General features: G+C 42.1%; 1 protein-coding gene across 2 annotated transcripts in view; it reads right to left on the reverse strand.

The window, feature by feature from the left end:
- The window catches only part of SNX14 (sorting nexin 14), a 75982-nt gene that overhangs the window by 6377 nt on the left and 41732 nt on the right, over positions 1-27873 (reverse strand). For both annotated transcript variants that reach the window (XM_045010757.1, XM_045010758.1), the window contains 9 exons: positions 19117-19318; positions 15470-15553; positions 15246-15346; positions 14898-15009; positions 12734-12774; positions 12449-12568; positions 8300-8423; positions 7347-7511; positions 6064-6159 (listed from right to left, as the gene is read on the reverse strand). In XM_045010757.1, the coding sequence (XP_044866692.1) occupies positions 6064-6159; positions 7347-7511; positions 8300-8423; positions 12449-12568; positions 12734-12774; positions 14898-15009; positions 15246-15346; positions 15470-15553; positions 19117-19318 (1045 nt within the window). The remainder of the gene's footprint in view (positions 1-6063; positions 6160-7346; positions 7512-8299; positions 8424-12448; positions 12569-12733; positions 12775-14897; positions 15010-15245; positions 15347-15469; positions 15554-19116; positions 19319-27873) is intronic.

The raw sequence follows: 27873 nt of genomic DNA on the forward strand, positions 1-27873 counted from the left end.
AAAAATACAACTTGAGTTTACTGCTCTAATGCTTTGTGTAATAAAACATAGGTTCCTTATCTGTACATGGAGGTATCTTTGAGATGTGTGGCCCCATCTGTATTGCACACATGGGTATGCATGCATTCCATGTACCTGAGACCAGAGATTTCTAGCAAGTAGCATCAATTAGTCCATGCCTGCGCAGTTACTCCCCTTCATGCACCATACTGAGGGTATAAGGAGAGGTGTTGTGATAAATGAAGGGGGGGGGGAAGCTCCCTTTTTTTGGACACCCAGCCAGCCAGTTAGCTATACAGTCCCAGACGGTTAAAAAGTCCCCAGGTAAAGAAAAGGGAGTAGGCACCCGACCAAAAGAGCCAATGGGAAGGCTAGAACTTTTTAAAGAGGGGAGAAAAGTTTTCCCTTTGTCTCTCTGTTGGTCTCTCTGGGCTGGAGACGGGGGCAGCTGGAATGCTGTGTAAAGTTTGGACCAGATATGAAAATTAATCGTCCATACCTAGAAGAATTCATTGGGACAGGGAATGTTTAGATAAATGCAATTAGGGTTATATTTCTTTTATTTTCTGTAAGTCTTGTGGACTCCTCTGTGCTAACCCCAGAGATGCTTTTGTTTGCTTGAAACCTTTAAGCTGAACCCCCAAGAAAGCAATTTTGGGTGCTTAATTTTTGGAATTGCTCTCTTAAAATCTAGCAAAAGCCTAAGTTCCAGATGTATTTTCTTTCTTTTTGTTTTTAAATAAAATTTACCTTTTTTAAGAACCTGATTGGTTTTGTGTCTTAAAAGATCTGTGCAATTAGCTGGTGGCAACAACTGGGTTTCCCTTTTGTTTGTTTGCTTCTCGGCTTCCCCAAGGGAGAAGTGGAAAAGATGAGGGGTTTCAGGGAAAACTTCCCAAGTGCGTTTTTCCAGGATTTGCAAGAGGCAGTTTTTCACATGGGTGGTGGCAGCATTTACCAAGCCAAGGTCAGAGAAAAGCTGTAACCTTGGGGGTTTAATACAAGCCTGGAGTGGCCAGTATTAATTTTTAAAATCCTTGCGGGCCCCCACTTTCTGCACTCAAAGTGCCAGAGTGGGGAATCAGCCTTGACAGGTGTGGACCAATGTCTCTCCAGTTTTTTCTCTTATTGCAAATCAGATAGGATCCAAAGCAGAAAGGAAGGAGGAAGGGGACTGGAACACAGCTAGAGACCATACTTCTCGAAGAACCTCAGGCTACAGATAAGTAACTTTCATTTCTTTGAGCGCTGGTCTGTATGTGTATTCGACATGTGGGCGATTGGTAACCAGTATTCAAACAGGACAGGTGGTGTGAAGATGCAGTTACTATAGATGTCTAGAATACCGCTGTCCCAACAGCTGCATCTGCACAATAGGCCTGGACTAAGGTGTAATGTATCAGGTAGGAATGGAAGTAGCATTTCTCCAAATGCTTTGCAGCAAGCAGCACCAAAGCCGGCATGCTCCAAAAAAGAAACTTCATAGGCTCCATGACCGTCTCATTAATAGGGAGGGCCATTCTCCCAGGGGCAGATGGCTGCAGGATATCCAACAATTTATGGATATTCTCCTGCAGGGAGAATGCCCAGGGAAGAAGCCACATATTGCAAAATGTCATGGTAGACCCTGAAGTCCTCAGGCACCAAAGGAGAGGAGAAGCCAGGCACCATTGAATTGTCTTGAGGATGAAGAAGAGGTAGTTAACTGTACCAGATCCCATTCTTGGACTGGTGGGCCTCGATCTGAAGCCTCCCAGAGTTCTCCCAATGGAAAGGCTCACTGGTGCCTGAACCTGTGGGAAGTCAACATCCCCCACCACAGACATGCCTAGTGATCTCGCCTTGGAGCGAGATGAGGAGTGTGACCACCATGACCAAGGAGCCTCCCACAAATTCAATGGAGGCCACTGGGCATAATGAGAGGACATTAGTGGCCAGTAGGTGCTAGGACACAAGTGCCAATCCCAGTACCCACGATGCTCCATGAATGGTTCCCAATGAGGGCTACATGATGGAGAATGGAAGGAGGAAAATCTCAACCTTGACACCAAGTCGTCTCGGGTTTCTAGGGATAAAAATAGAGCCAGCTCTGAGGATGTGATCTACTAGTCTGATTCATCTGTCTCCCAAAACCAAGGAGGGACTGGCACTGATGGTAGAAACTGTACCGCCGACACCAAGTACGCCTTTGTTGTTTCTGGTGCTCAGAGTGGCATCAGCCCTGAAGTCAGCAGCAGTACTGATATATCTGACAATGCCAAAGTGGAGGGTAATGAGTGCTATCACGGTAACATCGGTGGTGCAAGATGGTGCATGTAACCTGGAGGGTCTTGATTGGTCTTATGCGACCTTTTCCTCAGTGCACTTGATGGGGAGCAGCCCTTCTCCAGGGGGGACTTACTGATGCCAGCATGACCATGTGGAATTTTGATTTGCAAATAAAGATATTCAACTGACATAGGTTGAGAATAGGTCTCCATTCTCCTTTTTTCTTGGGAGCTATGAAATATAGGGAGTAGAACCCTTTGTCTGATGTTGAGGTGCAACTCATTCTAATAGAGTGTCTACCTCCCAAGAGAGGATTTCCTTTGAGAGTAGTCCCTGAGGAGGGGCCAGGAAGAGAAAATTGATAATGTAGCCAGAGTGGATGATCTCTAATACCCACTTGTCTGTTGTTATTGCGCTCCGGTTGTGGGCGAAAGGGGCCAGGTGGCAGTTTGGAGCCAGGAGGTAAGTAGGAAATTACATCAACAAGGGTACGCAGTTCTCAAGCATCCTGTCAAAAGTAACTCCTGGTTGGTGGGTGAGATAGGGCAGCTGCAGCTGAGGTGGAGGAAGTGCAGAGCTGGGTCTTTGTACTCTCTGCTCATTCCATGGCAGTTTGTAAGGGAACTGGCGGTAGAACAGCTGAGGGAGAGTTCTTGGCTTATACACCTCTACCACGCCATAACGCGACCTGATATAACACGGGTTCGCATATAGTGCGGTAGCACCGGGGCTCCGGCGGCGCTTTAAAGGTTCCAGGGCTCTGGCTGCTGCAGGGAGCCCCAGGCCCTTTAAATCACCACGAGAGTCCTGCTGTCACTACCCCGGGGCTGCGGCAGTGGGGCTCAGCTGGCGATTTAAAGGGCCCGGGGCTCCGGCTGCTTCAGGGAGCCCCGGGCCCTTTAAATCACTGCTGGAGCCCTGCTGCTGCTATCCCAGTATAACGGTGTTTCACATATAATGTGGTAGGGATTTTTGGCTCCCCACGACCACGTTATATTGGGGTAGAGGTGTACTCCTGTTTGTGGTATTTTCTCTTTGGAGCTGGGATATAAATGCCAAAAGGGCGGAGGGTTGTCCTGGAGTCTTTTAGCAAGTAAAGACTTGTTAGTCTTTTCATTGAAGAGATCAGACACAAAAGGCAAGTCTTCAATACTATTCTGGACATCCTTGGGGAACCCCCAGAAGTGGAGCCAAGATTCACACCTCATAACTATTCCTGCACCTATAGCTCTAGATAAGGTATCAGTTTCATGAGGGCTTGGAATTGAGCCATGTCCTCCTGAGGTAGTTTGTCTTTGAGCTCCAAGAATTTGGAGTAATTTGTGAAATCTATTTTGCTAACAGGGCCTGGTAGTTAGCGTTTCAAATACCTTCCTCTCTAGAAGGTCAAGACATTTAGCACCTTTCTCTGCAGGGGGTGCCTTGGTGTTTTCTAGCCTGGATTTCACTGTAGCAACAGAGAAAAACTGTGGCTACTATTAGAGAGTTGGGACCAAGGTGAGTAAACAGAAACTGCACCTTTAGCGGGTATAAAATATCCCCTTTCAGACCGTTTTGGGGAGAGGGGCGCATAGGAAACAAGAGTATGCCAAACTGCCTTGGATGATTCCATAATGGCCTCGTTTATTGAGAGAGCCATCCAGCTTGGGCCAGAGGGCTGCAAGATATCCAAAAGCCAACGCTGCATAACATGGATTGCTTCAAGAGAAATCTGGCACTTAGCCACCACCCTCTGCAAGACCTTTTGGTATTGTCTGTAATCATCAAGCAGAGATGGTGCAGATGGGACAACTGCCTCATCAGGTGAGGAGGATGAAATACCTATTGGTACCTGTGGATCTGGATTGATTTCCTCCTCTGCATACTCGAAAAGAGCCAACTGGTGTCAGCTAGGAGGAGAGGGTGCAGTAGGATTCACGTTCAGATTTGGAGTGCCTAGCATAGAGATCCCGTGGTGCCCAATAGGGCCTATATGAAGAGTCAACAAGCTGGGGGGGACTGCAAGGCATTGGGTACCATCAGTCCCCTAGGCTGTCATATCCGGGTGGAGAATGGGTCCAAGACCTCCTAGAGTCTGTGTCCAAGCTAGCCTCCCTATGTGTCAGGAACATCAGATTCTGATGATAACGTAGGTTCTGGTTCCACTAGTGATACCGGTGGATGAATGTGCCAACTTGTGAATGGGAGTATCCACTTCTCTTCAAAGGGGTTTCTTCCTCTGGTGTCAAGATGTCCCTCAGGAGGGCTGGACTCAAAAAGACAGGAGATTGAGGGTAAGGTAGGGTGAAAATATACTCTGGAGAGGTATAGGTTTCAGTCCATCCCAGGGCATGAGGTGTCCGAGTGATCAGGACTGACTGCTCCAGTGCCTCCAATGTTACGGTAGTCAACGGATCCTTCTGCGAGCAAGTTACTACTGCAGAGTTCCCAGTTGGTGTCAATAGGTGCTGATCTTTTGTATAGCTGTAGCCACAGTTGGTACCAACAGATCCTGTCTCCTAAACACCTTACCCTCATGGTTGAAAGGTTTAGGTGAACCTAAGTCTTTAGGACCCACGCATTAGCACTCACCTGACTGGACAGAGTCAGGGAGAGATCCTTTTTTGTAGGAGCATATCTGTCTTTGTGTTTATGAGAGTGCCCCTTACTTGCGTGAGAGGCCCAAGGCATTGATTTCTTGGCCTTACCAGCTCTGGCATCTGCTCCTGAACTCTTGCTCGGAGGAGCACCACACTTAGACTGAGGCCAATGAACCAAGGGATCTCCTTGGCCTGGATCCTACTGGGTCTCATGGCCTTTTCCAAGGGGTACTTCCTCAGTCAAAGTTCTCATGCCACATGGGTCTGGAGAGAGAAGGAGGGTCAGATGCTGCAGTTGGCAGAAACGTGAGCCTCCCCAAGGCAGTAAAGGGAGCAATGGTGATCATTGTTGACTGAGAACAAGCAGGGTCAGAAGACTGTTCCTTAAACCTCAGGATTCTGGGCACAGTACTTCTCCCCACGAAGATGATTCCTGAGGCAGGGGAAACTAAACTATACTAACTAAACTATAAACACACTGGGAATACTAAAACTATGTACAATTATATGTCCAGGTTTTTGAGTGACGATGCAAACATAGCTTTGGACACAGAGGATTCCAACTCAGGCCATGCACCTGTGTAAGAAGGAACTAGCATCAGTTTGCACCACCCCATATAGCCTTGATATGGAGCACAAGAGGAACAAGTATTCAGGCACAGACCAATGAATTCTACTTGCTAGAAATCTCCAGTATCAGGCACATGGAGCTCATGCATACCCAGGTGCAGAACACACAGAGACCAGCACTCAGAGAACTTAAAATTACACTTGCAATGAATTATTATTGGATGACCTCTAATCACAGGATTTTTTTCCTAATTTATATAGGGACAGTACAGCTGACATGAGATTCTTTTTCAGGTTTTCACTGCAGCCCTGCTTTTTACCCAGTTTTCAGCTGGGCCGAATGATATACAAAGAAGTGGAGATCAGTGTCAGACTCTCAGCTGGTTCAGATCCCACGCTCCTCCTGACGTGCACGGTGTCATTATTTAACCATTACACCAAAGGCCTAGGGGTGCAAGTAACCCTGGTTAAAACTATGAATGTTTGAAAATGAAAGTCTCATTAAGCAGCAGCATTTTAGGCAACTCTTTAAAATCTCAGTCAGATAACTACTTTATGGATTGGAAAGTTAGCATGAATGTTATATTTGGGCTAGGTACCTGACTGAAGGATTAAAAAGCTTATATAGGTCATATAAATGTGGAACCTGGAATGTATCTCATCATTTCTTCAAAGGTCTGCTTTGCTCGTTTCTGTTTATCTTGAAGAGAGCGAGGTTCAGTATTCTCACAAAACACAGCATCTGTAACAACCAAAAGAACAAAAATGGCATTTAGGAGTTGGCTTTCAGTAAAGTCGTACATTGTGTATGTGACTAAAAACTGATAGTAGGCTTCTGAATGATGTCTTCAGAATTAGATTTCTCTTTTCCACATGATCTTAACTGGAAGTAAGTTCTAACCATGCAAGTTAATAGCCTGATGTCTTCTGGTCTTGTTCTGCTCAGATCCAGAAATACCTTATCTGTTTGGAATACAATATAGTGTTTTGCCAACTCATTCCTTGTGTTAAGCCATTTTTAAAAAGCATCACAATTCTGCAGCAGCACACAATTCTGACTAAATTCCACTGTAGGTTAATTATATGCTGCTTAACTATAATTCCCCTGTACTTATAATTGTATAAAGATATTCTTCACATTATGTCAAACAGCCCGGCAGTACGGATGGGGCCTATTGCAATGGCCATAATTACTACAGAGGACTAAAATATTTACAGCATTCACAAGCACCTACCACTTTTGGTTTCAGTCACTCAAAGCTTCCTCGCTTTATTTTCAAAAAGAACAGGAGTACTTGTGGTACCTTAAAGACATTCACAATACCTCTTTGGGAACTGTAATTTTCATAACTGACCTCCACCCAAGTTATTTTCCTAAATGCGCCAATTTTGTTCAGTCTATAGTCAATTGGTACTTGTTAGCTAGCAACTGTGGGCTTCATTTTCTCTGCCTTCCCTCCACTCTTATAATAAAAGGGAAACAATTAAAAAAACCTAGCATTTATTTTCCAAAAAAAGATTAAGATACAACACACGCTTTAGGAATTTCCTACACTCAATATATCTACTGCATCATTAGCTCCATCATGTTGATCATCCGTCTTTTAGTCTTCTTTTCCTTGCTCACTATAAGCGTTAGTGGATTATTGTTCACAATACTTACTTAATTCTATAATAAAATATCAAGGATGTGCAACAAAACCAAATTAACACTGTGCAGAAACTGACTTTTGGAATCTCTTGACTCATTTATGTTGTGTAAGTGTTCTTTTTCACATGTGGCATTATATCATTTGCAAAGCACTTTGGGTTGCTCACAAAAAAGGTGCTACAAGTCATCAATATCTTATTAACAAGTACCACTGCAGTTTAAACATGTACAAGAAGCACATGATAAAATAAGAAGTATTTGCATGACTTTTCACTAACCTCTCAGGAGTGTTATTAGTGATACCAAGCGGTGCTCCTGAAATAGCTGTTCTAATTTGTACTGTAGATAGTAGTCTGTGTACATCTCCAATGTGTTTTTGAAGAGAATTCTTCCCCCCATCAAGAGGTGATGCAGCCAGTCAGGAACACGGAAAACAACTCTACCTGCAAAGTTATTATTACACATAATAAGAAAGCTCCCATCATCATGGTACCTTGCTTTATTTCTTAAAAAGTGTGCAAATTGATATTTCCAAAAAAGAGAGAGCTAACTTCATGCAATCTGACCCCATTCCCCCTACCCTATAGGGGATCCTTTATCTTTTAAATCTGTTTGTGTTACATTTACTACAAAAATACCACGTGTTGGTATTATTTATTTAAATTAGAGTGGCCACAGGAAGACGTGGCCTACACCTCAGGCAGCTTACACTCTAAATACAAAAACAAAGTGTGTGGGGAAGGAGGAAAAGAAAGGGATACAACGTGCAAGCAGAGTGATCAGAGTGATACTGCTACATTTGTGACACCCTAATAGTAAGAACTTTAAAAACAGGATAGCGTCCCTAACTGGCATCTTCCTTGTTATAACAAACTGTAAACCAGGGGTTGACAACCTCTGGCACGCGGCTCGCCAGGGTAAGCACCCTGGCAGGCTGGGCCAGTTTGTTTACCTGCTGCGTCAGCCGACTGCGGCTCCCACTGGCCGTGGTTCGCAGTCCCAGGGCAATGGGGGCAGCGGGAAGCCGCAGACAGCACCTGCCAATGCGGTAGGTAAACAAACTGGCCTGGCCCGCCAGGGTGCTTACCCTGGTGAGCCGCATGCCAGAGGTTGCCGACCCCTGCTGTAAACTTGAGACAAAAACTTTTCAAACAGCACGTTAATCAAACACCCTGAACTTTCGCACCTCTGTTATACTTCATACCGAGTACAAAGAGAAATAATTTCTTACCAACATACATTAAGTAGTCATAGACTCCTTCTACTGTTATCATCTCTATAAAGTAGTTCTGATTTTGTCTTCTCTCTGTATTCTCAGAGCGGTTTGCATTGTTCTTGAACAGATCATTGAAAAGCTAAAATAGAAACATTACATCTTGAAAAACAAACAAAACTAGAGTAAAAACCAGGAGTAGGCAACTTATGGCACAGGTGCCGAAGGTGGCACGTGAGCTGATTTTCAGTGGCACTCACACTGCCTGGGTCCCGGCCACTGGTCTGGGGGCTCTGCATTTTAATTTAATTTTAAATGAAGCTTCTTAAACATTTTAAAAACCTTATTTACTTTACAGACAACAATAGTTTAGTTATATATTATAGACTTATAGAAAGAGACCTTCTAAAAACATTAAAATGTATTACTGTCACGTGAAACCTTAAATTAGAATGAATAAATGAAGACTCGGCACACCACTTCAGAAAGGTTGCCAACCCCTGGTAAAAAACAATCAGTACTACTAAGTTCAGACTGGTCAAGATTTTCAATGGAAAAGACTTTAAACTGTTTTTCAGTGGAAAAATTGATTTCAATAATGAAATTTTTAAGAGAAGATGTTTGTTTTCCAAAGAAAATTTCAATATTTTGTTGAATGTTGTAATAGGGTATACTGGCCCTTAAGAGTACAGGGGGCCAGAAGACTCCATTCCAGGGAGATGGAACAAACAAAGGCCCAGGAAATGGCCTGGTAATGGAGCAGAGGAAACAGTCCTCGGAAATTAGGAGTTCTCCTGGGGTTTCCCCACCATCCACTGTTCCTTTACGGGCCTGAGGCTGTGCTCCCCTCTTTTCCAGCCAATCGGGAGGAGCTCTTTGGAGGAGGGCAGTATATAAACTGCATTCTCCCTCAGAACTGAGGAGACACTGGCCAGAGAAGGAAGCCAAAGCTATGAAAAGTGACCCTCTGAAGAGCAGGCTGTAGCAAATGAAGAGCTCTGCATGGATGGCAGAAGAGCCAGAGATAAGTGTGAACCTTTGAATCATAGTGATGGACTTTTTTGGTGGGACTGTTTGTGGTCATTAAACCAGCCCTAAGTGGAGGATGGTAAGACTTCTAAAAACAGCTGCGGGGAGTCTGTAAGGGGCCCCAACAAGGGAGAACGGAGGAAGGCTGCTGCTGCAAAGGGCACAGTGGCTACAAGGGACCACTCATTAAGCAGCAGCCCTGTTACAAATGCCTCCAAACCAATATATTGCAGCTAAAAAATAAAATATTTCAATTCAAAACGAGCACTGCAGCCATTTATGGGAATTGTATTTTGATTGCTTTATGCTCTCACTCTCCCCTCTGGTCTGGGTTCACTGGAAAAACTACACTTCTCTTTTGTGGCCTAAGAGAGTCTCAGATAACTTTAAACAATTGCTTTGGATGTTTTAAACTAGCCCCTTTCAAATTAATCACTAGAAATAGCAGGGACCACATGTATAAGAGTACCTTAAGACAAAATGCAACTTTAGTCTTTGGAGAATTACTTGAAGAGTGATAAATGTATTAGAAATACTAAAGAACCAACTTATGACTATAAGTAAATATAGAAAAATCAGTAAGATGTCTTACTATAGTATAACTGGTAGGCCCCAATACAAATAATAAATAATCATAACACTTATCCATGTCAATTGCTTGCAAGACTGCAAGTGTACTTTGTGTTAATTACATTTGGTAAATATGAGCCTATAATGCAATGCATTGACAAAAAGAGCTAATATTCTGAGGTGTATTAACAGGAGTGCGATACAGAAGACACAGGATGTAATTGTCCCACTCTACTTGGCACTGGTCAGGCCTCAGCTGAAGTACAGATGTGGACAAACTGGAGAGAGTCCAGAAGAGAGCATAAAAAATAAGAGGTTTAGAAAACCTGCCCTATGAGGAAAGACTGAAAAAAACGGGCATGTTTAGTCTTGAGAAAACATGACTGAGGAGGAACCTCATAACATTCTTCAAATATGTTAAGGGCTGTTACAAAGAGGACAGTGATCAATTGTTCTCCATGTCAACTTTGTGTACTCCCTTCAGTGATCAGCTTAATCTGCAGCAGCAGAGATCTAGGTTAGATTTTAGGAAAAAAAAATTAATTATAAGTAAGACTGTCAAGCGATTAAAAAAATTAATCATGATTAATTGCACTGTTAAACAATAGAATACCACTTATTTAAATATTTTTGGGTGTTTTCTACATTTTCAAATATATTGATTTCAATTACAACACAGAATACAAAGTGTACAGTGCTCACTTTACATTTATTTTTTATTACAAAATATTTGCACTGTAAAAAAAGTTTTCAGTTCACCCAATATAAGTACTGTACAAATGTCGAATTATGTACAAAAAAAATAACTGCATTCAAAAATAAAACAATGTAAACCTTTAGAGCCTATAAGTCCACTCGGTCCTACTTCTTGTTCAGCCAATCACTCAGACAAGCAAGTTTGGTTACATTTGCAAGAGATAATGCTTCCCACTTTTTGTTTACAATGTCATCTGAAAGTGAAAACAGGCGTTCGCATGGCACTGTTGTAACCGGCATCGCAAGATATTTACGTGCCAGATGTGCTAAAGATTCATATGTCCCTTCATGCTTCAGCAACCATTTCAGAGGATACGCATCCATGCTGATGATGGGTTCTGCTCGATAACGATCCAAAGCAGAGCGGACCAATTCATACTCATTTTCATCATCTGAGTCAGATGCCACCAGCAGAAGGTTGATTTTCTTTTTTGGTGGCTTGGGTTCTGTAGTTTCCGCATCTGAGTGTTGCTCTTTTAAGACTTCTGAAAGCATGCTCCACATCTCGTCCCTCACAGATTTTGGAAGGCACTTCAGATTCTTAAACCTTGGGTCAAGTGCTGTAGCTATTTTTAGAAATCTCACATTGGTACCTTCTTTGCATTTTGTCAAATCTGCAGTGAGAGTATTCGTAAATCAAACATGTTCTGGGTCATCATCCAAGACTGCTATAACATGAAATATATGGCATAATGCGAGTAAAACAGAGCAGGGGACATACAATTCTCCCCCAAGGAATTCAGTCACAACTTTAATTAACGCACTTTTTTTTTTTTTAAACAATCATCAGCATGGAAGCATGTCCTCCAGAATGGTGGCTGAAGCATGAAGGGGCATACGAATGTCTAGCACATGTGTCATGTAAATACCTTGCAATGCCAGCTACAAAAGTGCCATGCGAACGCCTGTTCTCACTTTCAGGTGACATTGTAAATAACAAGCAGGCAGCAGTATCTCCCATCAATGTAAACAAACTTGTCTGTCCTAGCGATTGGCTGAACAAGTAGGACTGAGTGGACTTGTAGGCTCTAAAGTTTTACATTGCACTCAAAAACAAAAAACAGTTATGTAACAAAAAAAAATCTACATTTGCAAGTTACACTTTCACGATAGAGATTGCACTACAGTACTTGTATGAGGTGAATTGAAAAATACTATTTCTTTTGTTTATCATTTTTACAGTGCAAATATTTGTAATAAAAAATATAAAGTGAGTGCTGTACAGTTTGTATTCTGTGTTGTAAAAGAAATCAATATATTTAAAAATGTAGAAAACACCCAAAAATATTTATTACATTTCAATTGGTATTCTATAGTTCAACAGTCTGATTAATCATGATTAATATTTTTAATCTCAGTAAAAAAATTTTTGAGTTAATTGTGTGAGTTAACTGCGATTAATCAACAGCCCTAATTATAAGGATAGCTAAGTGCTGGAACAGGTGACCCAGGGAGGTGTGGAATCTGCATCACTGGAGGTTTTAAAGAGTAAGTTAGACAAAAACATCAGGGATGGTCTAGGTATACTTGGTCCTGCCTCAGTGCAGGGAGCTGGACTAGATGACCTCCAAGGTCCCTTCCAGCCCTATGTTTCTATAAATTATAAAGACTCCAATCCATCCAGGGATAAACATGGAGGTCAGCAGTATCAAGATGAATGGATGCTGGAAAAAAGGAAGAACCTCTACCCACCAACCATAAGAACAGACAATAAACATAGGCAGTCAAACTGTCATCTTTACAGCTTCTCCCCTTTACTCTTCACATTCTCAGGTAAGGGTCAGTATTTTCCTCTCTGTAAATTTACTGCACCTTCTTGTTGTTTTCAGAAGTGGGACTGAGAATTGTAAGCTCTGGTCTACTTGGTTTAGGCTTGGGAGATTCACAGGAGTTAATGAAATTCATGATGAATGGCTCCAGATGCTGACCTTTCTGAAATTAAATACAGAGTGAACAACAGTGATAGTTAAATAGTTTAAAAAAAGTGACTTTCCAAACTAAAATTTGTGCTGGACCAACATGTAGCAACCTGTCAGTGGACAGTTAAAGATACTAACTATAGTCACAGCACAGGCTACTGACACAATATATACTCACCTCTTTCATTAGCTTTCCTGGAACAGATTTTATAATTTTCCCTACAATTAAGAACAAAAAAGTATATATTACCATATGCCCTTCTGAATATCATATCTGATATCTATTAGTATCCCTCTGTTCTCCTCTTCTATCCCACTTCCCCTTATCTGTTTTGTCTATTTAGACTGTAAGATCTCCACGGCAAGGCCCGTCTTTTACCATGGATATATTTGCTGGGGCATTTAAGAGCTACTGTAATACAAATGAATAATAAGCCATGATATATAATAAGCTATATTAAATTATAAATTTCACTGAAGTGATGCAAGAAAAAAATGAGACTGTGTGTAGGTTATGTGAGTCTGAAACAGATTAGCTGACACCACTGACATCTATTGCTTCATTTTAAGTATCATTGCACAATCTTTTGAAAGAAACATTTGAAAGAAACAAATTACTTTGAAATGATACGGAGTGCATAGAAGAAAATTATGACATTTTGGAGGTATCGGACTTAAAAAAGGAACTGAGTATGTGATACCTATCAGCAAAAGATATTTCAAATCAAACATATGAGAAAGTTTCCACATTCATAAAGAAATCAAAGTTCCATAGATTTTCCTCTGTAGTTTTCTAAAGGACCATGGAGAGATGAACCACCTTATCTCCATTAGTGTGGATGAGTGGCATGTGACGGTAAGAAAAAAATAGCAAGAGTCATCCTGAGGGTGGAGGGATAACAGGGACACTACAAAAAAAACCTAAACTGTTCAATAATTTAGGCGCCAATTATTTTTCTGTTTGAATGATCTGGATAAGAATAATTTTTCAGTTCTAGTCACTAATGATTCACCACCAGTTTTCCAACACCCATTTCCTTATTCTCTGCAAGCCTTTATCACACAGAAAAGTCCTAAACCTCAGACTTCTGAGACAGTATTTACTGTCCTCTTCCCCAGTAATAAGAGTCATCCAGTCTGCAGATATTTTGAAAGTTCAAGAAAGTACTCATGTTAGCAAGGATTTACAGGATTGGAGAGACTGTAGGCCTATTCTTAAAAACTACCCACATTAACCTGAATATCAAACGCACAACAGAACAGTTTAAAAGTAATAAAAATGAAAAATCTATTTTAAATATATAGTTTTAAAGTATTTTAAAATTAAATATCAAATTCAATAATTATGATTTTCTTATCTTTAAATATTATAAAAGGGAAATTTAGGGAAGACATTATATGTCATTATATCAACATTTCACAAGGTTTCTGGTGTGTGGATCTCTCTCTCTCTCTCTCTCTCAACAGTCTTAAAATTACTAACCTCTGACCAGAAACCTTGTGAAATGTTGAGGATTTCTACTTACTAAAAGCAAATGTGTGTTTGGGGAGGTATGGCACCTAGCTTGGGACCAGATAAGACATGCCTCTTCAGAACACCTGAAACATTCACCCACCATACAAATTTGTTTGGACATTTTGTTAAATCAATAGGAAAAAAAACCATTACTAATGAAAGAGATGCTCACAATTGCCAAAACATAAAAAATGGGCCTACAGCTAAACAGGTCATTAGCAGAAACACAAATTACCATCTTGTTTAACTACACAGTACACTGTGTAGATTTTAGGACACCATGTTATACAATACACAGACCCAACATTAGTACACAAAATTGACATTAATTCTGGCAGTTCTCAAATGAACTTAAATAGGGCCAACCAGCTAACATTCAAAAATAAGTTAAATCAATACACTGCTTCTATCAACATTAAAAAAACCCCAAAGAGCTGCTTCTTGGACTGATTCTTGAAAAATCAAATCTGGGCTAATGCCATTCATCATCTTGAATTACTTGAAGACATAAAGGATCTGATCTCCATGAGCAATGGATTTTGGAAGTACTGGGCTTAGATATTCAGAAGGCATCCATATGCAGACTAGATTTTCCAAAGCTTCACAATACTTTCCCTCCTGGGAATGGAGAGGAATGTAAGCATCAAAAGACTCTTGGAAAAATGACTGATTGTAACAGCTGTATAGCAGAAGAGACATCACATTTCACACACCCAGAACTTACAAAAGTTCAGTCTCAGTATTAATGGGCCCTCACTTAATTTGGTGCATCACAGTTTCTACAAGAGCGCTATTTACCAGAATAAAGAGCAACTATGTTACCTACCAAGATTTACATCAGGCAACATTTTATCGAGAAATTGCGTCTCTCCACCATTGGGAGACAGAAAGTCAGCCAAAAGCTGGCTGTTACTCAGCTCTGGATGTTGCAGAAGTTTCTTTTGGGGACATAAAAGAAAGAGTAGATGAAAGAACATTCTTAAAAACTAGGTTCTCTATAGTAACAACAACAGATGTTTAAAACAGTGCTATGGTATCCTAGAAATTATACATTCATCCAAATACTTTTTAATTTTTTTATTACATTTGGGAAAAAATTGGCGTGTTAACCTTTATAAGCTTCACAATTACACAATCTACTTAAAAAACTGAACGACAGTAGATCGTCTTGTACCTGCAGGTACTCCTGAAACTCTTCCCTCTTTGTCTTTAAGAATTCATAGTTCTTTGGACCAATGATCCTTTTTGATGGAAGTTGAGCATCAGTAAAGGTACCTATAAATTAGTAAAAAGTCAAGCAGATTCATTTATTCTTAAAACCAAAAAGAAAAATTTTAGTATCTTAAATTTCTGCTCTATTCTAAAAAGCAATCACTGAAGTAGGAAGTGAAAACGTACCATGAAATTCTGTTAACTTTGACTCAAGCACATAAAATTCAAGGTATCTTCTATAGACAGACCAGCGTTCAGGTTCATGTCCAACTGAAAAATACACATATTGGAAGTAATACAGGTTCCTACACCCACCTGGGAGAGTAATATAGTACGCAACAAAGAGTTAAGAACAGCAAATATATCACAGAATACAGAGGAAAAACCCTCAAATGTGTAAGTAATCAGTACTGCCAGTATTATAAAACTACTCTAGCCACACTTAGCTCTTTAAATAACTTAAGTACAGTAACTCCTCACTTAAAGATGGCCCGGTTAAGGTCGTTTAATTGCTGATCAATTAGAGAACATACTCGTTTAAAGTTCTGCAATGCTCCCTTATAATGTTGTTTGGCAGCCATCTGCTTTGTCCACTGCTTGCAGAAAGAGCAGCCCGTTGGAGCTAGCTGGTGGGGGCTTGGAACCAAGATGGACTGGCAGCCCCACAGCTCCCCACTCCCCTAAGTTCCCTGTGCGGCAGCCACCCAGCAGGCTATCAATTGCCAGCAGTTAAGCTGTCCCTCCTCCCACTGCTATGTGCTGCTCTTGCCTTCTGCCTTGGAGCTGCTCCCTGGAGCCTCCTGCTTGCTGTGCAGGCGAGGGGAAGGAGGGGTGCTAATGTCAGGGTGTCCCTCTCCCCCCCCCCCCGCTTACCCCATCTCCATAGAACGGGAGGGGGGACACGACAGGGCTCAGGATGGAGGGAGCTTGCTAGCAGCAGCTGCTGTCTCAACTTGCTGATCTACTTAAAAAGGCAATGTACTTAGATTGGGGTCAGCGTACTTAAAGGGGAGATAGAGATGTGTATCACACACACACACACACACACACACACACACAGTGTGTCTCTCTCTGTCTCCCATGCTGTCTCCCCTCCCTCCATTTGTGCTGCCTTGTAGAGTGTGAGGCTACATTGACAATAAGTTAACCCTTGAGGGCTCAGCCGAGTGCTAGTTCATCATTCAGCACTAAGGCATTCCCTGGGAAATATTCCACCCTCTGACTCCACCACCTCAACCAAGCTTCACAATCATCATTGCTGTGTACAGTATTAAATTGTTTGTTTAAAACTGTGGTCTTTTGTCTGGTGAAAAAAAAACATTTCCCTGGAACCTAAGCCCCCCATTTACATTAATTCTTATGGGGAAATTGGATTAGTTTAACATTGTTTTGCTTAAAGTCGCATTTTTCAGGAACATAACTACAATGTTAAGCGAGGAGTTATTGTAGTGTTAAATCACATGAGCAGCCCAAGGCATGGCTGGTAGACAGGCATGCTACTATGAAGGAAATCTGTATCTAATTCAAGCTTGGGTCTTGCTAATTATCTTCTCTCAGTACAGGACTCTTCCAGTCATCTCCACCAGCTGTTTGTCAAGTGCTACAAACAGGAAGAAGCATCATTAATGCCAATTTTCATTTCTCTAAAAGGGGAGTTAGATTTTTTTCTCCCCAAATATGGATGTTTTTCAAAACAGATGCAGAAATCCTTGGTTGCAAATAGTTTAAATTTATTTCTGAGTTACCAAAAATTTTAATTTGCATAAGAAATCTACTTTAAAGTTTATAAGAAAAAGCCATGTTCCTGCTCTGGAACGTTTAATAGTAAATACCTATTTGTGCACTTGTAACGGTGTCCATCTGAAAGATACCTGGGGACCAACAAATCTAGACTCAGACTTTAAGGTCAGAAGGGACCATTATGATCATCTAGTCTGACCTCCCGCACAACGCAGGCCACAGAATCTCACCCACCCACTCCTGTAACAAACCCCTAACCTATGTCTGAGTTACTGAAGTCCTCAAATTGGGGTTTAAAGACCTCAAGGTGCAGAGAATCCTCCAGCAAGTGACCCATGCCCCACGCTGCAGAGGAAGGCAAAAAAAACCCAGGGCCTCTGCCAATCTGCCCTGGAGGAAAATTCCTTCCTGACCCCAAATATGGCAATCAGCTAAACCATGAGCATGTGGGCAAGACTCACTGCCATCACCCAGGAAAGAATTCTCTGTGGTAACTCAGATCCCACCCCATCTAACATCCCATCACAGACTATTGGGCATATTTACCACTAATAATCAACGATCAATTAATTGCCCAAATTAGGCTATCCCATCATACCATCCCCTCCATAAACTTATCAAACTTAGTCTTGAAGCCAGATATGTCTTTTGTCCCCGCTACTCCCCTTGGAAAGCTGTTCCAGAACTTCACTCCTCTAATGGTTAGAAACCTTCATCTAATTTCAAGTCTAAACTTCCTAATGTCCAGTTTATATCCATTCGTTCTTGTGTCCACATTGGTACTGAGCTTAAATAATTCCTCTCCCTCCCTGGTATTTATCCCTCTGATATATTTATAAACAGCAATCATATCACCCCTCAGCCTTCTTTTGGTTAGGCTAAACAAGCAAAGCTCTTTGAGTCTCCTTTCATAAGACGGCTTTTCCATTCCTCGGATCATCTTAGTAGCCCTTCTCTGTACCTGTTCCAATTTGAATTCATCCTTCTTAAACATGGGAGATCAGAACTGCACACAATATTCCAGATGAGGTCTCACCAGTGCCTTGTATAACGGTACTAACACCGCCTTATCTTTACTGGAAATATCTTGCCTGATGCATCCCAAGATTGCATTAGCTTTTTTAAACGACCATATCACATTGGCGGCTCATAGTCATCCTGTGATCAACCAATACTCTGAGGTCGTTCTCCTCCGTTACTTCCAACTGATGCGTCCCCAGCTTATAACAAAAATTCTTGTTATTAATCCCTAAATGCATGACCTTGCACTTTTCACTATTAAATTTCATCCTATTACTATTACTCCAGTTTACAAGGCCATCCAGATCTTCCTGTATAATATCCCGGTCCTTCTCTGTATTAGCAATACCTCCCAGCTTTGTGTCATCCACAAACTTTATTAGCACATTCCCACTTTTTGTGCCAAGGTCAGTAATAAAAAGATTAAAAAATGATTGATCCCAAAACCGATCCCTGAGGAACTCCACTAGTAACCTCCTTCCAGCCTGACAGTTTCACTGTTCAATATGACCCGTTGTAGTCTCCCCTTTAACCAGTTCCTTATCCACCTTTCAATTTTCATACTGATCCCCATCTTTTCCAATTTAGCTAATAATTCCCCATGTGGAACCATATCAAATGCCTTACTGAAATCAAGGTAAATTAGATCCACTGCGTTTAAACAAAGTACTATTCAAGAAAGAGTGAGTGGAGTTTGAAATATATTGTTGGTACATTAAATGGAAAACACATTCAACGTTTACCAACATGAATCACAATATTAACATTTTTGTGGGGAGGGAGGAATTGCCTTGGTTTGAATTCTGAATAGACTGGACTCCTTTTAGAAGTAATTTGTCACAAGTTCCAGATAAGAAGTGACCATTTTTCCTTTATGCCGACATTACCAAAGACTTAAAATTCATTAGTAATTATTTTGATGCTAAAATATGTGTGTGTGTGTGTGTGTGTGTGTGTGTGTGTGTGTGTGTGTGTGTGTAGCACATCAGAACAGTCAGATAAATAAAACATACTAGAACAGACATTTTGAGTTACATTTTTAAGTGGTTTTATTTAATCACAAGAAGTCCTACCTGCCCTTCTATCGTTTCTCTCCACATCAATACAAAACACAGGAATTCTCTCTTTTCTTTCCTTCCTTTCAAGGGAGGGATCATCAAAGAAGTCCACATATGGAATGCAAATTTTCCATGCTGCAAGGTTGCGTGGTGTATTGGGAGTGCTAACAGTCTCCACAGGAGAATCATCTTCCATTACCATAATGCCTTCTTCAATCTGCAGTGAAAGATTTAAGCATCAAGACCTCCCTGATCTGATTTTTAGTATAGGGCACAATTTTTAATTTTGAAGAACATATAGAAGATCAATTTTTGCATAAGAAGTATGTGTGGTCAGGACCAAAGACAACATATAAAAAAAATTCTGGAAAGGGGCATGTTTGCATAGATACTATTTTTAGATCTTCTGTATAAAAATCCCTAGACCTGCAGGTTTGTTTGAAGGTAAAAACAAAATTGTTAACAGTTTCTCAGGTGTCAATCTACTATATCACCAGCTGACTCATAGCATGTTAAAGTTTCTTCCTAGCTCTTGGGGGAGGATGAGGCATTTCAAGTACAATATGGTATAAGGCACCATCAAGTTTGGTAAATCCATCACCAGCCAAAATAAAATAAAATATTTTAAAGATTCTGAAACATTAAAGGCCTTATACCAAAGGTTACATCTTGTTACTATTCCACTGATTGACTTCAAAAGCTACTTATGATTCTGTCAGCCGTGTTTGGGGCAATCTCTCAGCTGTCTGGCATTTGGCATAGAAATTAAAAAGTGTGAGCAAGAAGAACAACATTTAGATACAGTGTGGTATGTACACTGGGGAGAGGGGGAAAAGGCAGAAATAGCTTTCAAAAGTCAATTTGTGCTTCTAAAATCTTAACCCTGAATAACACAGCAAAAATGAGAAAAGCTAAATTTTAGGGGAGACTATTAGGTAGAACTGGGCAACATTTTTCAGTTCAATTTCTTTTTGCTGAAAAAAAAATACAGATTTAGGTTGACAAACGTGAATTCATGTCCATTTCAGTTAACTGTTTTGGTCAAAACAAATAAGAAATTTTTCAGAAATGCTGATACATTGGGGATAGATTCACAGGGGGATTTAGGTGCCATTTGCAAAAATGTGGAGGTGTCCCCTTATGCCCAATTTCCCAGTAGTTAGAGAAATCATCTGGATTGTGGGCGACCCAAATTTGAAGCCCTGTTCTGTAGCAGAGACTGGAACATGGTTGTCCCCCCTCCCGGGTGAGTGCCCTAAGCACTGAGCTATGGAATCACTCTCAGTCTGGCCCAATAATTCTTCAATTATGTTATACAAATTGGAACAGCTTCAACAGGGGAGACAGAGAGAATCACCTAAGAATAACTAATAGCTTGGAGGTTAAGGCACTCACCTGGGATGTGGAAGACCTGGATTCAAATGCCTGCTCTAGAAGACCACTTCCTCCTCCTGTTTTATGAATCTAGCTCTTCATTTTCTTCACTTTTATTTAAACAGTTAAAAATGCCTCAAACAAAACATTTTGGAGCATATAAAATGACACTTTTCTGACTTTTTCAATATGAAAAAAAAATTAAAAATCGGTTTTGGTTTGATTTTTTATTTTTCAGAAAGGCCAACAATCCCCCCCAAAAAAGTATTTGTACAGCTCTACTATTAAGTATGGCCAGTTGATACATTTGGAAAAAACACATCTTTACCAAAGGCAAATACAGTTTTTAGAAGTCAGTCATGTCTTCCTAAATTGTTCAACCTGACTGCTGCTGCCAGGAAGCAAACTGAACTGGATTGTTTTCTTGAATGGGTAGCCAAGTCCCTTCCCTGGTAGTAGGCAGGTCTGGTCCTGCCTCTTCAATTTCTGAACAGAAAAACTCCTACAGGAATGGTAAACTTGGATATGAGAGAAAGCCTCAAGGCCCTTCATTACGGCTGAGACCATCAGCAAGGTTCATGAGCCTGCTTAAACTCCAGTAGCTAGTACTTCTCACTATAAGTTAGTACAGATAGAACTGATCTACATCTTGAACCGTGGAGTAATAAGTGAACTAAAGGAATATCTCATTTTAAAAGTAAACTATAAATCCCCACTTTATAAAATTAAATAAAGAAATTTCAATTTAAAAAACACACCACTTATGTGTGAATACACATCAAACTAAAGTCATGGGTTTTTTTTCCTCCCCTTTGACTTAAGAAATTAGGGCCGAACCTTCTCACCTGCTCTAAATTCAAGTCCAGTTTTGCTTAAGGGAGTTCTGTAGAAATTGGGATAACTGAATCTATCCACAGAAGCTACAGAGTATACCTGGAAGCAGCTCTGGGGCTGCTAGCACAGCTCCTAATCCACTTCTATTGAAGGAGAGCAGAGTTGGCTAGAGGATCCACTTTGGCTTTGTTTACAGTAGAGTATTCAAGTGCTCAGGGTCCAGCTAATTGTACTGCACTGAATGAAGCACAAATAGGAGCTGGGAATAGGCGACAGGGAATGGATCACTTGATGATTAGCTGTTCTGATCATTCATTCTGGGGCACCTGGCATTGGCCACTATCGGAAGACAGGATACTGGGCTAGATGGACCTTTGGTCTGACCCAATATGGCCGTTCTTATGTAAATAACTGAGTACATCATTCCAGTCATCATTTGATTAGTTTAAGATTTGCCCTTGCACCTAGCTAGGGCTGCCCTAACTGTCACCCTGATCATGTTTCATCCCAGCAATATTGGCACATATATGTAACCTCCAGCTCTGCAACTGAGCCAGTGAACCACTCACTGTTTGCCAGTTACAAATCCTGCTCTGATGAACCATGTAGTTCACCAGCTAGAACTGCAGAGGAATTGATTACTGCATTCTTCATGACCCCATAGCTACCAACTTCCCCCTGTCCCTAAGAGGAGGCACCAATAAGGGAGCTGATAGCTGAAGGGCTGGGAGGAGCCCGTTTACCAGTGATGCTCCTCCTACTGCAATTCCATCTGGTGAGTCAGAGGTGTCCTGCCAGCTGAGAGCCTCACTCTGCTGTACCATCTACGTGCATCAGGGCAGGACTTATAGTTGGCAGACTTTCAATGGTTCACTGGCTGAGGTGGTGCAAAACTATAGGGCATTATGGTGTGTCACCTAGTGGCGAGGAAATAATGTGAGGAGCAAAGAAAAGTCTCAGCTGGCAATCCACAGCTAGATGACCTGTGGAGCTGAAGCAGTGGGAGCCCTCTCTCAATTGGTGAGCTATGGAGGTTCACCTGAGGGACCATTTCTGCCAGCATGTTGCTTCTATCAAAGCACTCAATCATCTAAGCCTGAACTGAGTGGACCTCTAACAGTGTTTACCCCCTACAAACTGTAGGGTAATCTGAACCAGTTGACGGCCCACCAGCAATCAACCATAGAACTTTTGACTGAGTGAGATGCAAGGTGCATTTCAATCTTTTGAGAGGCAACAATTTGTAACCCTTAAAAAGGTCTCCAGTATGATGCCTTAATCAGACCCTGCAGCTACCACTGGTGGTAGGCACTTAGTAAATGGAAAGCGATATTTCAGGCCTTGCCATGCACAGTAAGAGCACACCTGTTCCACTGTCTTTTAGTCCCTATGTGCCTGCAAAGCTTTTTTGTTTGTTTTACATTTTGTTAGGTGTAGAAGGGGGTAGAGAAAGGATTTTGCACCTAAAATACCAAATTTCACCACTCTGTTGCACTTTTCCGCTGTTTAAAGTAATCATTTCAGATACTTATCTATTTTATTCCCGATCTATTACAAAAGTAATTCTGGTTATAAACAGGTAAGAGCTAAGTAAGAGTAATCAGAAAAAAACCCAAAGAACTGTTACTAATCTTTCTGTAACTGTTATTCTTTGAGATCACAGAACTGGAATGGACTTCGAGAGGTCATCTAGTCCAGTCCCATGAACTCATGGCAGGACTAAGTATAATCTAGACGATCCCCGACAGGTGTTTGTCTAACCTGCTCTTAAAAATCTCCAGTGATGGAAATTCCACAACCTCCCTAGGCAATTTATTGCAGTGTTTAACCACCCTCACAGTTAGGAAGCTTTTCCTAATGTCCAACCTAAACGGTCTTTGCTGCAATTTAAGACCATTGTTTCTTTCCTATCCTTGGAGGTTAAGGAGAACAATTTTTCCCACTGTTATCCTCCGGGCAAGCTCTAGTGTCCACTCAAGCGCTAGTATAAGGGACCCGATTGCAGGGCCGCCCAGAGGATTCCGGGGGCCCGGGGTCTTCGGCAGCGGGAGGCCCTTCCGTTCCGGGACCCGCCGCCGAAGTGCCCCGAAGACCCGCGGCGGAAGCCCCCCGCCGCCAAATTACCGCCGAAGCGGAACCCGCCGCCGAAGTGCAGTCCGGTCTTCAGCGGTAATTCGGCGGCGGGGGGGGTCCCCGCCGCGGGTCTTTGGGGCATTTCGGCGGCGGGTCCCGGAACGGAAGGGCCCCCCCGCCGCCGAATTACCGCCGAAGACCGAGCTGCATGTCGGCGGCGGGTCCCGCTTCGGCGGTAATTCGCCACTGGGGGGTCCTTCCGCTCCGGGGCGGAAGGACCCCCCGCCGGCGAAGACCGGGAGCGAAGAAGCTCCTGCGCCCTCTTGCCCCGCCCCCTCTGGGCGGCCCTGACCCTATCCACCGCCCCCAGAACACCCACAATCCAACCCCCCCCATTCCCTGCCCCCTGACCGCTCCCCCAACCTCCGCCCCCTCCCTGTGCCCTGACTGTCCCCAGGACTCCCTGCCACTTAGCCAACCCCCCTGGCCCCAGCCTCTTACCCCCGGCTCCCTCCTCACCCTGAGTCTCAGCGCCTCACCCGACAGCCGCAGCGTGTGTCCGACGGGGCCTGAGCTCCGTCCCGCTCAGAGCCGCGTGGTGAGGGGGCGGGGCTGTGAGCTCCACGCCAAGCGGAGGGAGCTGAGCTCAGCCCGGAGCTCGCAGTCCTGCCCCCTGACCACGCGGCTCTGAGCGGGGCGGAGTTCAGGGGCCCCAGCGGAGACACGCTGCGGCGCTGTCTGAGGACAGCGCTTGATGTGCTAGGGCTCCAGGAGAGGGGCGGAGGCGGGAGCCTCAGCTGTTCTCTTGGGGGCCCCTGCGGAGCCCGGGGCAAATTGCCCCCTTTGCCCTCCCCCTCTGGGCGGCCCTGCCCGACTGGCCCCGCACCCTCTCAGTTCCCTCTTGCCGGCTCACTCCAACAGAAGCGCAGGAGGGTGGGGGTCATGGAATGAAAATGACAAACACATCTCAAAGAACTGTAGCTATGGAAAGGTTAGTAACAGTTTTTCCTTCAAGTGCTTGCTCATGTCCATTCCATGTTAGGTGACTCACAAGCAGTACCCAAGGAGGTGGGCTCAGAGTTCATGGACATGCAGATTAGCAGGGAAAAAAAACAAAAAACAAACACTAAACGATCACATTGCTGAAGCAAGAGAAACTGTTTCAACAACCGTCACGGGTGGTAAGAAGGAACTGAGAGGGAGCGGGGCTGTCTGGGCCCCTTATATTAGCGCATGGCACCAGAGGGTGCTAAAGCCAGCTCAACGATCCCACTGAGGGAAAAATCTCCAGCAATAGTGCATGTGGCTTACGCACACCTAACATGGAATGGAGATGAGCACACACTCAAAGAGAAATACAAGTTATGCATTTCTGTTATCAGCAAAAATAATATTGCTTTGGCATAAGTGGCATCAGTCAACTATCCATAAAGATTTTACAAGCAAGCTTATCAAGTTTCACTAAAATGAGCTTCAGGTCATTTTGCCCACAAAAGCCCTGTAACTGGCAACTCACTCAAATTATTTTCCAACATGAACAGCCTTTTCTATAGAGCATTATCCCTTACATCATCTCAATCATCCGTTTCTATAATTCAACAACATAGTGAAGTAGTATATTAATTTCTTTTGTAACTTTGTCTTTAAATTAAAAAAAAGACTGAAGTGTAACATACATATGTGGAGCTATGTATTTCAATAAATATAAAGAACTTTAAACACAATCTCATTATACATTTCTGTTATGATCTCTCATTGTACCGAAGATGTTAGAGACTCTAACAAATGTGTAGTTTTTCCAAAAAATCCAACTTAAGAGTTGATTTACTGAGGAATGAAAAATGCAAATACAATTCTGTTTTTCGTGGATAGCTGAAAAATTAGAAGAGAAAAAATACATTCTTGCTTTATTTCAGCCTAGTAGGATAAGAATTAATCCTTTAAGAGCAGAATACTGGACAATCTGTTTTCTGCCCCTTCCCCGGGAGTATTAGACTACAGTCCAATGACGAGTGACATCACAAGACCTAAACTCTACAAGACAGCACAGCAACACTGCTCATTTGAAGATATGATAGTCTGAAGAGCTATCCTATACCTTGTGGATCCTTGAAGAAAAAGGGGAAACATAGAATTCTGAAATCAATTATTCTGTTTTTATCATTTTATCAAGTTGAGTGGGGAGGAGTTATTGGGGGAAAAAACAGATTAAATATTCAAATTCAGGTAAGCCTTTTATACTTTTATTTTCCACTAGTGGAAAATGGACTAGTACAGCATTAAAGAACATAGCACAAATTTGCTTAAATGTAATGTACAGTGAAATAGTTGTAAGTGCCATAGCAAGTCTCAAATTCACATGACTTAAAAATCAATGTATTTCCATAAATTCAGGTGAAATCACAACAGAAATAAATTTAAATACACCTCTACTCCGATAGAACGCGACCGAATGTAACACAAATTCGGATATAACGCAATAAAGCAGCAGGGAGCCCCAGGCTCTGGGCCCTTTAAAGCGCCACCCGAGCCCTGCTGCTTTACTGCATTATATCCGAATTTGTGTGGAGCCCCAGGCCCTTTAAATGACCACCCGAGCCCCGCTGCCGGAGCTCCAGGGGTGATTTAAAGGGCTCGGGGCTCCCCGCAGCGGCTGGAGCACCAGGCCCTTTAAATCACCACCGGGGAAGCCGGTCCAGTCCGGTACACCATACCGGACCAAACACGATATAACGCGGTGTCACCTATAAGGCAGTGAGATTTTTTGACTCCTGAGGACCGCATTATATCGGGGTAGAGTTGTAATTAAAAATTCATGACCATCAAGCAGTTCGTGACCAACTTAAATTTCCCTCACTTCCCATATCGTCCTCATATTTCCTTGCCCACATCTGTGCCATGGATACCACGGCATCAACCTCCTGACAGCTAGTTTGCTATTCAGTCACTGCTGTTGCTGTTTGGTATACAAGAAAAAAAATCTAGTTGCAAGAGAAGCCTGAAGACTGGCAAAATAGCTGTGGCAAGCATGAATTACTGACTCACATGGTTCTTCCAGTGTAAACAGCTCATCTAGGATCAGGGAGATCAAGGCAGTGTGAATGGCGAATATACATATGAACACATTAGTTCAATTTATTTCCCTCTGCAAAACAGCTGTAGGGAGACCAGGGTTGAGAGATTTTTTTAATGATGATTTCTCCTACTGTATCTTACGCGTCTTATTGTGTCACCATATCTGTGTTTTTAAGGAACTTGTGACAGATTTACAATTTTAGGCAGTGTCCTATCTGCTCCATATTAGCCATAATCACTAAGCCAATTTTCCATCATCTAGCAGTAAAAGTTTGAAAAATGTAATCAAATATAAAAACTATGAAAAATCCAATTAGCTCAGTTCCACCTAGAACTGGGATTTCTGCAATAAATCAAAACTAAGGTTTTTCTTTTAAAATACAAGAAAAATGAATTGTCTTCTAGTCAAGAAACAGCAGAGTAAGTGATCCCACTATCTGAGCTGAAGTCAGACTAATACTGTATTTTGAATTTTTACATGATTTACTACAAGATGTCACCCCACAAAGCAGATGGTCCCACAAAAAGAAAAAAGTTGGAAGTAGTCTTAATGCTCTTAAGCCTTACAGGCAATGTTCCATTTTGCCCATGTGTACAGAGAAAACAGCGTGGTTCCCTCAAACTTCCATCCTTTAACCTCAAATCCTTGATCTCCTCTCTCCAGCATAGGGTCAGACGTACACCTGGCCTTCAGTAACATAGCTTAAAGGCAGCTAACCACTGCCAATTTTTCAGACATCCAGTTTCTATAGCTTTATCATAGGTTGCTTCTACCACTGCCTATCACCAAGAGCTGGAATGGAACACTATATATATGGAACACATACTAATTAACCCACCCCTCCAGCAATGGTTTCCTCTGAAATGCTACGAAAACATACTCTACTTCAAAAATCTTTGAGAATTAGACTTACGGAGCAAAACACAGTTGTGTACATTTTCAGGGATACTTGTTTATGTACCAATTATGCAACCAGAAAAATATTTTAGCCATTAGTATAAAAGCAGTATTGTGAGAGATATTATTCAAATAGCTACTAAAGATCTGGGCCTGAATCACGATAGCCCTATGGACGCAGAAAGGACTGAGGTGTGAAACACCTCAGGACTTTACTGCAAATATTTACTAGATTGAAAAGTAACAGCTGCTCATAAGACTACTTGACAAGATTACTTTCGTAAAGAGAACATCACTTTTTAATACTTCTCTTTACCCGCGCAACTAACTCTTGGAATTACTTTAACTGGGGAGATACTCAGTGAGCACAAGATTTGGGTAAATAACTGAGTAGTACTAAGAGAACAAGGAAGCTGGAAAAATGCTGTGACCCCTAGGATGGCCCAGTGGAATAGCCCACAATATACCAGGAGCAAAGGAAAGGAAAAGAAGGGACAGAAGCTGAAAGTATTTAAAGA

This window comes from Mauremys mutica, chromosome 3 (assembly GCF_020497125.1).
Source record: "Mauremys mutica isolate MM-2020 ecotype Southern chromosome 3, ASM2049712v1, whole genome shotgun sequence".
Lineage (NCBI taxonomy): Eukaryota > Metazoa > Chordata > Testudines > Geoemydidae > Mauremys > Mauremys mutica.